Consider the following 12,439-nt stretch of genomic DNA (forward strand, 5'->3'; position numbering starts at 1 on the left):
GTGTTTCTTAATCTTCTTTCAGCAGCTTACAGCCCACCAAGTTCACTTTGGGGAGGCTCACCAGACATATGAGGGTGTCATCCGGTACTTTACATTTCTTGTCTAGTCTTGGAATTACTGCAGCCACTGCTGCTGGCATTCTTAAGAGTTAAATCGAGACTAGAGCTGAGCCACTACTGGTATTGCTTTAATGGACTTTCTGGCTGCTTCTTAGAAGTTGTATAGGAAAAAGTACATTTATTTAATTCCAACTGAAAGTTTGAATCTGTTGGATGCCTTTTCTAGGAGGATATGAAATTTGGTGATCTGGTGGTGAATCCACAGGTGGAGGTGCTGCTGGTTCTGCTACTGATAAAAGTCATGCCACTCTCAGGGATGCCCACTTTTCCCCTGATTTTTGCACAGGTCCTGTAGCCCTTGGCAGAGAGGGTACAAAGCGACTTCCTGATTAGGGGACTCAGGTGAATGGAGGAGTGGGAGGATAGGATCTCCCTCTATGCTGACATCTTGCTTTACTTTGCAGATCCCACCCACACTATTGACAGAATAATGCATGTGCTCACTCTATTCCGTCGATACTCAGGATGTACTATTATTGAGATAAATCCCCGATTCACCACCTCCATGGCGGTGCCCCGCGGCTGCCCGTTTTACCAGGGGGGGGTTCATTATTTAGGAAAACATATCACTGCGGAACTGAGTGTTTTCCACACTAATAACCTGAAGCCCCACTGGCACATCTTTGGAGAGATGTCGAGCATTGGAGGTCCCTCCCCTTGTCACTCTTAAGAAGGGCCGCCTTATTCAAAATGATGGCATTGCCTAGTTTCCTTTATGCGCTCTCCTTAAAACACCTTACCCAATTCCAGCTTTATATTTTCAGGCTATAAACTAGGAAATGTGCACACTTCTCTGGGATGTAGGACTTACACGTATAGCTATTAAGAAACTGATGAGGAGCTGGTACAATGGTGGTATTGCACTGATGGATATACAGAATTATTAGTGTGGTGCAATTCGCAGCCATCAACCACTGGGTTCACCTTCCTGACTCAGAATCAGCCTACCGTACGGATTGATATGCCATGCAGCCGGAAGCCTACCTCAGGATACTATAAATAGGGAACCGTCCGACATCCTCCCCCATGCCCACAGTGGTTACTCTCACACTTTGGCATGACACATTCCACTCCCTGGGATGGCGGGCAGGATCATTCAGGCCACTCCCATATGGGACACTGTGTGACTGGGCACTCTGGATACTCAACCGTGTTTCCATAAGAGGGATCTCATTGGAATTGAATAGAGTAGGCGTCCTGTGGCTGCAGGGTGGGGCCATTCCATTCACGGGATTGCAGGCCGATTATCAGCTGGTAGCAACTGAGGGCTAACGTTACCTCAAAATCCACCACACCCTATGTCAGACTTTGCCAGGAGGAGAGGAACTCCCTGAATCTTCCCCACTTGAGGATAGATGCCCAACAAAACAGTTTCCCCTCACATATCGCAAGCTCATTAACATCTCACCTGACACCCTAGTTAACCTTAGGGAACATTGGGAGAGTGACCTTGGGGGGGATTGGAAAACGAGTGGCCGGAGGCCCTGGCGTCCCCGCAGGGGTAGCCAAATGCTCTAGATTCTGTCTAGTGAAATTGAAGGTTCTCCATAGGTGCTATTATTTATTTAAGAGATTTATATAGCGCTGGCCAGACCTGAGGGTATCGGAGTGCTTTACAACATACGTGTCAAGGAAATCACATAGTAACGCAATAGTCTTGAGGAAATCACATAGTAGCGTGGTAGTATACATAATGGTTCATGGCGCTTCGTAGGTATGGGTGTGCTGTACTGCATTAAGGCAAGGAAGTCTGATGGAGTCATAGCGGTGTGCACGTTGGCTCAAGCCAGCCCCCTTTAGGGGTGTGGGTGCGTGGTAGGTGTCCGGTGGCTTGGTGGAGGTGGATGTCTTGATGGCAGGGAATCTGGCATCTGCCCTGTTCCGGCTAGTGTGCCCCGTCGGCAGCTATCGATACAGGGGCTGACGATTGAAAAAGAGGTCTTTGAGCTGCATTTTAAATTTTGGAAAGTATGGGGTAGTTCTGATGTGGACTGGGATGGAATTCCAGATTTTGGGTGCACTTCCAGAAAAGGAGCGGGCTGCGTTTTTGTGTTCACGGGTTTTCAGCGGAATGAGGAGAAGCGTATTGGAGCTCCTGAGGGTCCTTGTCTGGCTGGCCATCTTAAGTTTGGAGGCCAGGTAGGCGGCGTTCCCGGTGTGCAGGGCTCTGTGCGTGAGGCAGGCAGTTCTGAAGTTGGCAGGCATTTTGACTGGGAGCCATTTTAGGTCTTTGAGTGGGGGTGATAATTGATCGTATTTCTTTGCTCCTGTGATCATTCTGGCTGCTGCATTGAGTGTTGTTCTGAGGGGAGCTAAGTGGCATTCAGCTATACCTGTGAGGGCTGCATTACCGTAGTCTAGTCTGGACAGCACTAGTGCTTGAGTAGCATGTACTACCCTTGAGAAGATGGGCCGAGAAGCTACACCATACTGTCTTCGAAAACCTGAGCAAACGGGTACATTTTACTATAGGATTTGGAGCTGCCTCACTATACAAAAATACCAGGATTCAGTGGTGACTTGTCTAAGTAAATTTTGTGGCAGCAATGTGGAACTTTCCCTAAAATGGTGTTTATTAAACATATGGGAGGACCCGCATGGATCAGACCTGGATTACCTTAATGGTGGCTAAACGTAATATTACTCGTGCTTGGAAGGCTGAACAGCAGCTGGAACTAGGTGATTGGAAGCTGGGCTTAGACTGATACATGCTAGAGGAGAGGGCAGTGTATGAAAGTAGGTGCCGCCCGACTAAATGGACAAAAATTTTGGGGGAATGGAATGACCACCGAGGGGGAGCTGCGTGCTTCACCAGGACTTATGGGAGCTGATGTTCACAGACAGATAAAAGCTGATGCTGCAGCTATTGTGTAATTTGATTGCAGGCTGGGCGGAGGGGGCCATGACCATATTGGGGAAGAGTAATATTTATTGTGTCTTAATGCTGCACACTATGATATTGTACATTTCTTTTTCTTTTTACGTGCAATAAAAAGATTTTTTTAAAGTCATCCAACTCACTTACTCAAAGTCTAGCTTTTTCTTGAAGTTCCTCTTTCTATATATTATCCGAGTAATGATCATCACCGTCCAATGTATCAACCTGAACTAGATCAGGAGAAGTGTGTGCTGCACTGCAAGATATGTGTTGTAATCTTAGTACAGGTGTTCTGTTATGGTATGTTCCACCTCCCCTTCCCTGTTCTGTAAGTGGTATAACCCAGGGGAGTTCAACTTAGAATGTTGGAGCTACTGCTGTCATTTCAGTGAGAGCGGATGGTCAGAATAAAGACTCTTGACTAACCTGGTTTGGAGTCGCAGTTTCTTTATAATTTTAACAATAAGGTTCTGAGGCTTTGGGGTAGTTGGCAATATATGCTGTACCTCAGGTGGTTGATGAGGTACTGACTGAGGCGATGCTGTGGCTGGTAGTGAAGGAAGGATGCACTGGGGCACTGGAGAATACAGATGTGAAGGATGGGCCAAAGTTTTCCCCAGCAATTTGGGTATGGTAGTCAATCAACACATTTTGCAGGTTTTTCAGAAGTTCAGCTAGCACTTGTACAATTGGAAGGTCCTGGTATTTCTTGTATCCATCGTAAGGGTCAAAATGACACTGGTAGTGGACCCCTATTTCCAAGCCATTCCTGTTTTTTTCATGAAACCAGGATACTTATAATGATATTGTTGTAGTTCGAGGTCATAATAAGGGGGAGCAACCCTGTTCTTCGTCTGTGACCTGACATTTGATCTCAAGGTGTCCTGGGCTGTTCGTAACCCACAATGGGCCATCTGGCTAAGATTCTTCATCTGGTTCAGTTTTTAGATGCTTTGCAGGCAGCTGCAGCAGAAGCAGAAGCTTGGAAACGTGTGCCTTAAGTTCTAACATTGATGGGACAAGTAGGATGGTACAGTCGTTAACCTGTTCAATTTAACTGAAGTCAACAGGACTGTCCTTGCCGGACTCTTCATGCATGGGGCTGTTGTAGAGGAGCTAGGCATCAATAGGTGTTTTCTCTTTGTTGACATTGGAGGTGGTGTGGTCCTTACTGACGTCTTACGACGGAGCTGCTATCATCAACTATTTTGACTTTTTATGTTGAGGTGAGGCTAGTGTGTTCCTGCTAAAAACTAGTGAGCTTTTTTGTTGCTTTTTCCCTGAATCTCATAAGATGATGGAGTTGGTTTCTCCACAGGGGTGAAGTTTTTTATGTTTGGCGTTTATGTCCTTTTCCTCCTTCTCACAGTGTTGTGAACTGTGGGGGTATCACCATGATCTTAGAGACCAGTAACCACCTCTAAAGCCTTCTACCATGATCAATAAAAATCTATGCTGAGAATTTTCTGCATATTTTGCTGTCCTTAGTATGATCTGGGTGTAATCAGTAGATACACCTCATGCGACGATCATCTTTGTAAAATCTCATCTTTCCACAAGCCTCAAAGGGTTTGAAGAGACTTCTCTTTGACAAGGATTACATTTTTTTTTTTTAATTACCTTTTTTCATCTAATCACGAGGTGGTAGTGCATAGCTCAACACACAACCAAAGAAAAGTTCTATAAATGTCACTGAGGCATAAGTACATTTTATATATCTGAAGAGATAGCAAAGATCTGGGACTCTATTTTCACATGACATGGCAGAAACCGAAGGTCAGGAGGAAGGAGACAGGTCTACCTCTCCTCACCGGTTGGACTTCGGGTCCTTTAAATTAAATTCACGTTAACCTGCTACTAATGCGACACTGTCTAAAGGCTTTTCAGCCCTGTTATGCCCTCTGTCTGCACAATGACAAGGAATAAATTAAGCACATTAATCAAAAAGTTTGAATGCTTGAAAACACCAGTCCTAGAAGCTCTCTTGCAACTAGCTGTGCAGAGTGACCAGCAGTATTTGACCCAGATCAAAGACTGGATCCAGCATACCTGTGGAACTATCTTCGGGGTCCACAAGATCTTTATTTAGAGGTTTAATGTACTCTTCGAAAAAGGTCTGGAGTCCTCTCCCTCCTTGAATGGCACATATGTTGCTTTTCCTGAGAGTCTCAGCCTTCAGCTCTTAGAAGCTGTTCCTTTCTCCTTTCATTCTTCTTTATGGCTTCTCTGTGATCCCTACACCTCTCAATGGTATCTCAGTCATCTGATGCAGATGTCCCAAGCACCAATATCATGACAGACACGCAACATAACACTGTAGAGATCCGTTTTGATTGTTTCAACACCAGAGTGACGATGAGGGAAAAGATGTCTAGGATCTATGTTCCAAAGAAAACATCATATTGTATGTCCATTTCACTGAAGCCGATATGCTGCATGCACCAGAGCACACATAGCAAAAGAGTGCTGGGGAAGGACCTCTGATGTCAGAAGAATACTACAGATATTCTTTAAGGAATTACATTGTTGCTCTCCACCCTGGAAGCCTGCTTTTCAATGTAGAAATAAGTCTTAGTTTTGTTTATGCCGGAACGGAAATTATATTCCTCTTAAGGCCCTTTCTTCCTTGGTTGCAGCAAAAGATACGCAGGTAGTATAACCTTCAATGACATGAACAGGGTGCAAACAGTACATAGAGTCAAAGGTAGTTTGACACATTTATATTACAAGAGAAAAGAAGTTTGTAAACCTATTGTAATTTTAGAATTTTTGATGGGTGTGGTACAGTTGGGATTTAAAATTCTGATTATTGTATATATCAACGTTCATTTTATTTGTTGGGTAAACTGTAGAACACTCTCTGCAAATTGTTTTTGCCTACATGCAATAAAGTATTAATCAAAACAATCAAGTGTACAATACCACAAAGTGTACCAATTCCAGCTGGGGAAAGAGGTTTTCCAAACAATAAAAATATTAGTAACAAAGTATAGCAGTTTAACATCTTACAAAACAAAAGTATTTGGTAAGATAGCTGTCCAAGTGTTTGGATCAAATAGGTATCAGTTGTTACTGCAACATACACTTCAAGTCATCGCTTCATCAAATTTAATCTTGAGTGTGTGAACATTAAAAATTATTAAGAAATAGTGGGGCGAAAGAAGGACAGTGTTGTAACAAACTAAAAAGGAAAGCAGTGCATTACTGACTTCATACTAATTACCTTTCATATTGGGATCAATTTTCTTGGAAGCAATGGGGATTGGCGATACACTAGGAACATTAGAAGACCCTGATCTGCTTGGCGTTCTTGGAGATCCCCCAGGACCTCGCTGGGCAGTATCCTAGAACAAAACACATAACAAAAAATGACACCTGTAACAAGTATAGCGCACCATCTCGCAAAATGAAATCATTGGAACAGTGTGAATTAGCTACTTGAGTCAAGAAACAGGACAAATTACTTCACTGTTAACAAAATTCCTCCTAATTGAGATTCTCTATTTATACCAATCACTTAATGGGGAAGAAAATGCTTACCATTAACAGCACCTCATCAGTGGAAGAAAGAGGCTCTTGCCATCTAAGATCAAGTCAATACTGTTGTCCTGTTTCGGTTTTGAGATCTGAGGCACAAACACCAACTCTATGGATGCACAAAATTATCCAACTCTGACTGCCCTACTTCCATACCAATCAACTCATTTGACGCAAAAGGCTTTTACTCGGACCGTACCATGAGGTGTCATTTAAGTTTTATGAAGGCTCCTAATATTTTAACATTAGAAGAAAGGGGTGAAGCTTATAGATCCCGACTTAGTAAAATGGCACAGTGTTTGGCAGGTACTACTGAAGAAACAAGTTACTTACCTTCAGTAACACTCTTTCTGCTGGATAGTCTATCCAACTACAGGCTCCTCACATTAGAATATCTCACAAGCATCAGAGTAGATTCTGAGAATTTTGTAGCAATGCTGCTAGGTTGCCACGTGCACCTCTGCATTGGCTCCATGCAGCCCTTAAAATGTTGGAGAACCGCTGCATACAAGTGCCACCCCACAGCACCGACATTGTTTTCTAATCTTTCTTATTCCAAGCCCCCAGGACGCGAGCATTACCAATTGTTAGATAAAGTGGTTCGAGTATGACCGTAGGAACTTTTTAGGTGTTAAAAAGGGACTTCTCAACAGCAGGAGGAGGGCAGAGGAAGTGAGGACTTTGCGGTTGGCATGACTAGCGGCTAATTTGTTGACTTTTGAATCAGATCTTAGTTGTGACTCCTGATTCCTCTCATGACCAAACTGTTACCCAGATAACAAACATTGCCCTCGTGTATCAGGTCTCGCAATCTGTCAGTGTATCGGGTGTCGAAATCTGTCAAATTCGAGAGCGTGTTTAAACACGTCTAAGCGCATGTATAATTGTGATTAAGACCGGGCACACAGTCGGGGATTCAGGTTTGAAAGGGTACGAATAGACTATTAAGAGATGCCACCTTTGCACAAATATTTACTATGTTACCCGAGTTGCTAATAAACTAAACAACTCGTGCTTTCTTGTGTACTGTTTCTTTAAATCCTGAGCCTCCATACTACCAATTTCAATGTACTGCAACCATACTTGAATGAGAGGCCTGATCTCCAAAAACAGTGAGTGCTCTTATTGGCCGATTGCCCCGTCAAGCATGTGGTATGCTATATCATGGTACTTTGCACCAGTGGATGCATTTGAGCTGGGAATTGTGGTAGGCGGTGAGGATGTTTAAACAATGCTCCGAGTGAAATATTAACTTCATCTTCGCAAGGAAATGTCTTCTTGGTATGGCAAACAAGCACAGTCCGCTTTCACTTTCGTCCATTGTGAAAGGTTTCTTGTCTTTATGGGGCCATGTGTTTGAAACACATTGCCCCATAAAGATAAGAAATCTTTCATGACGCACGGAAGGCAGACGAGCCCGTCCAAATGGGACGGCTCAGAAAGCCGAACTAAAACGTCACCAACACCTCTTTTCCAATGGCTGGCCACCGTTTAGCAGAAACAGTGACGCCAGACAATGGAAAATAGGGGCGGGGCTTAATGCCCTTCACAGAAAATATCCGAAATCATTAAATCTCGCCAGCGAGACTGCGCATGTGCGCAGCCTATGCCAGGCGAGACCTAAAAATAAAAGAACAGGCTATAAAGTAACTGCCAGTACATGGCATCATGGAAAATAAACGCCCCTGAAATCAAATAGACAATGAGCTTTTTAACTCGTGTTGAATCCTATTTTGCAGCACATTGTTTGCACTAGAGGTGCTGCATGATTATCCACTGACTAATCCTGTTACAATAATTTCTAAGCATTGTCCCATGGACAGACCTATCTAGGACTAGAAGGTAGCCCCGGGACACTCTACTTGAGTAGCTGTGCGCTATAAAAAATTTCTTCATTCATTCATTCATTGTCTGACTGTATTGTCTGTTTTCCTGTCTACGTTTTTTAGTCTGCCTTATATGAAATTGGAGTATAGAAGTGGGATATGAATGAATGTGTAGTGAGAAAGGTTTGAACTGATGTGATTGGATTTGTATGAATGACTTGAGAGGTGGAGAGGAGAGACTTATACATATTTATTATGTTACCCAATGTATGTATACAACTGTGTTTGTTTCTATATCTATAATCAATCAGGTAGGGGGAGAATGGATCATTTGTCCTGTGAAATCAGGGTCTAAGTCGTGTTGGGACCGTGTAAAAAACCCTCAATGTAATGTCATGAGCAGTGGATTGCGGGTGCGCGAGTTATAGTCATTCAGTAAGTCAGGGCCGCTATTAAGGATATGGCCTGGAATAAAACACCCAGATTTGATGACCTACCAGTTGAATTTTACTCTATGTATGCCGAGGTGCTTGGGCCCCGTCTGGTAGAACTCTATAATTTAACAAAGCAAAGTGGGAGGCTAACTGAAACCACAAGGGAAGCCCTGGTTATTAGTTGTTAAAGCCTAGAAAGCGGCCTTTGATCAAACTGCTTACAGACCACTATCAATGCTCAATCTAGATTATAGGATCCTGAGCAAAATTCTAGCCACAAGTCTTCTCGCGCTCATGACGACACTCAATCTTCAGGATCAAGCAGGGTTTATATCAGGTCGTAACACGGCCCTAAATGTTCAGACGCTGCTAAGAGTGTTGGAAGCTGATTCCTACTGTAAAGAAGAGGCCGCCATCTTTGCAATGGACATAGAAAAGACCTTCGACAGCCTGGAATGGCAGTATCTCTAGGGTGATGCAGCGGCTTGGGCTGGGCTTCATGGGATGGACAAATTTACCGTACACAGAGTCCAGGGCTAGGGTACGGACCGGGGAAATATCGGACAGCTACCATAAGGGTAGAGGAACTAGTCAGGGTTGCCCCATAGCTCACCTACTATTTGCCCTGGCTATGGACCCTCTAGCTGCTTGGGCCAGAACTGGGATTCTCTATTGGGGCCTGGGGGTGATGGGAAGGCATCACCATATCGAGCTATAGGCCAACTACCTCTTACTTTTCCTCCGAACTGTGAGGGGGCAAGAGAGCTACTTGCACATCTTGGACGACGGTCGGGACTCTTAGTTCATTGGAGAAAATCTTGCCTGTTCCCTATGACGGCGGGTAGAGAAAGACCGGCTGTAATGGGCAAAGTGATATGGGAATCTAGAAGCACAAGTTACTTACCTTCGGTAATGATAGATCTGTAAGAAACATTAGTAGTGATAGATTCCTTACATTAGAATTATCCCCAGGCGTCAGTCTGGATCCGCAAAGTTTTCGTCAGCAGTACCCCTGCGCGCCGGTAGGCGTCGTCATGCGGCTCCGCGTGCATTGCTATCGTCGGGATGACGTCGCGAGAACTACTTAGACGCGCCCACACGCGCTGATGTCAGTTCTGTACATGACTTTCCACGCCAGGAACGCAGAGCCATGCAAGAAACTGACCACTTGTGCCATGAAACTAGGGCCCTGAAAGGGATGGCCTTAACCCTAGAAATCAGTTCGCAGAATGGGGAGGATGGGTGGGGCGGTAAGGAATCGATCACTACTAATATTTCTGATACATCATTACCAAAGGTAAGTAACTTGTGCATCTGATAAAAACACGTAGTGATAGATTCCTTACCTTAGAATAGATACTCCAGCAATACCAACCCCGGTGGTGGGTCTGCGAACCAAGATCACACCGGAAAGTCCTAGAGAACAGAACGGCCAAAGAAGCCGCCTCTCCGGACTTGGCTGTCCAGGCAGTAATGCTTGGTAAACCTGTGCAGCGAGGCCCACGTAGCTGCCTGAGATGTCATGCAAGGGAACTCCCCGTCCCAAAGCAGTAGTGGCTGCTGTCGCCCTGGTAGAATGGGTGCGCAGTCCCACCGGAGGCTCCTTTTTAGCCAAAGAATAACAAGCATTTATGCACAGAACGACCCACCGAGATATGGTCCGCTTGTGCACGGCCCGACCTGTCTTGGCACCCACATAGGCAACAAAGAGCTCGTCATCCACCCGGAACTGTTGTGTGCGGTTTAGGTAGAATGAGAGCGCACGTTTTGGGTCCAGACGGTGGAGCCTCTCTTCCTCTTTTGAGGGATGCGGAGGCGGAAAGAAGGTGGGCAAAGTGATGGTCTGCCCGATGTGAAAGGTAGTGACAACCTTCGGCAGAAAAGATGGTCAAGTCCTTAGAACCACTTTGTCCGGATGGACAGAGAGAAAAGGAGGTTTAGAAGAAAGAGTCTGGAGCTCACTCACTCTTCTGGCAGAGGTGATGGCCACCAGGAAAGCTGTCTTTAAAGTGAGAAGACGAAGAGGACAGTTGTGAAGTGGCTCAAAGGGAGCACACATCAGATATGTCAGAACCAGGTTCAAGTCCCACTTAGGCATTATGAAAGGAACGGGAGGGAAAATATGAGTAATGCCTTTTAAGAATCTATTTACAACAGGGGACTTAAAAAGGGAAGGCTGATCTGGAAGCCGCAAAAAAAGCTGAAATGGCCTAGACATAGCCCTTGATAGTGTCCAGAGCAGAGCCCTGCTGGGCCACAGAAAGAAGGAATAGAAGGACCTCAGAAAGAGGGGCAGAAAGGGGATCCACAGCCTTTGCTGTGCACCATGCCACAAACTTATTCCACCTGCAGGCGTATACCGTCTTAGTGGAGGGACGCCTGGCTGCCAAGATTACATCACAAACTTCGAGAGGCAGGTCAAAAGACGTCAACTGCCGCCACTCAATCTCCACGCAAGGAGGTGGAGGATGTACAGGTTCGGGTGGAAGACCATCCCCTGTTGCTGCAACAGAAGATCCTCCCGAAGAGGCAGTCGGATTGGGGGATCAATAGCCATGCTGAGTAGCTCGGGATACCATACTCTTCGAACCCAGTCCAGAGCCACAAAGAATGACTTGGGCCCGGTCGCGCTTGGTCTTCAGCCCTCTGGGTAGAAGTGGTATAGGCGGAAAGGCATATAGTAGACCCCAACTCCACTCGCACCGAAAAACTTTGCCTAGTGAGTGCCGTCTTGGAAATTCCAATGTGCAGAACTGATGACATTGCGCGTTCTCTTCGGTGGCAAATAGATCTAACCAAGCCTCTCCCCACTGCTGAAAGAGACCTTGCGCCACGTCCGAGTGCAGATGCCATTCGTGATCCATCATGCACCGGTGGCTGAGTTCGTCAGCCCTGGTGTTCAGAGAACCTGTCAGGTGTTGAACCACCAGGAAAATGCCCTGATGTTCCAGCCATGTCCAGAGATGTAGAGCCTCCTGACACAAGAGTCCACGACCCCGCCCCGCCCTGTTTGTTGCAGTACCACATGGCGGTGGTGTTGTCCATGAACACCTGCACTACTCTCCCCTTTGTCAGAGGGAAGGAATGCTTTCAGTGCAAGTAGGATCGCCCAAAGCTCCAGAAGGTTGATATGGAGCCGGGACTCCGCCGGAGACCAGAGTCCTCTGATTACTGCCTCTCCCATGTGGCCACCCCATCCCAGAAGGGACATGTCCGTCACCACTGTATGTTCCGGTTGGGGAAGGGAGAGGGATCTGCCATTGACCCAATAGCGATTCGTGAGCCACCACTGCAATTGTTGTGCAGTGCCCTCTGAGATCTGGATGTGTCCGGACAGGTTGCTCTGATGCTGTGCCCGCTGCAACTTCAGTTCCCACTGCAGAGCCCGCATATGCCATGTGGCATAATCCACCAACAGGATGCAGGAGGCCATCAGGCCCAGTAGCCGGAGGGTCATCCTGACCGAAACCCGGGATAAACGTTGAAAGATCGGAATCATAGCCTGAATACCCCGGACTCGCTGCGCGGGAGGATAAACCCAAAACTGCGGCAAATCCAGAACCGCTCTGATGAAGAGGAGCTTCTGAGAGGAAATCAGGTGCGACTTCGGCACGTTGATGGAGAACCCCAGCAAATGAAGGAGGC

The 12,439-nt window shown here is 45.9% G+C and overlaps 1 protein-coding gene across 1 annotated transcript in view; it reads right to left on the bottom strand.

The window, feature by feature from the left end:
- The window catches only part of DYNC1LI1 (dynein cytoplasmic 1 light intermediate chain 1), a 596,637-nt gene that overhangs the window by 142,023 nt on the left and 442,175 nt on the right, over positions 1-12,439 (bottom strand). Inside the window, exon 11 of the mRNA XM_085630582.1 lies at positions 6,221-6,341. Within this exon, the coding sequence (XP_085486708.1) occupies positions 6,221-6,341 (121 nt within the window). The remainder of the gene's footprint in view (positions 1-6,220; positions 6,342-12,439) is intronic.

This window comes from Triturus cristatus, chromosome 10 (genome assembly GCF_964204655.1).
Source record: "Triturus cristatus chromosome 10, aTriCri1.1, whole genome shotgun sequence".
Lineage (NCBI taxonomy): Eukaryota > Metazoa > Chordata > Amphibia > Caudata > Salamandridae > Triturus > Triturus cristatus.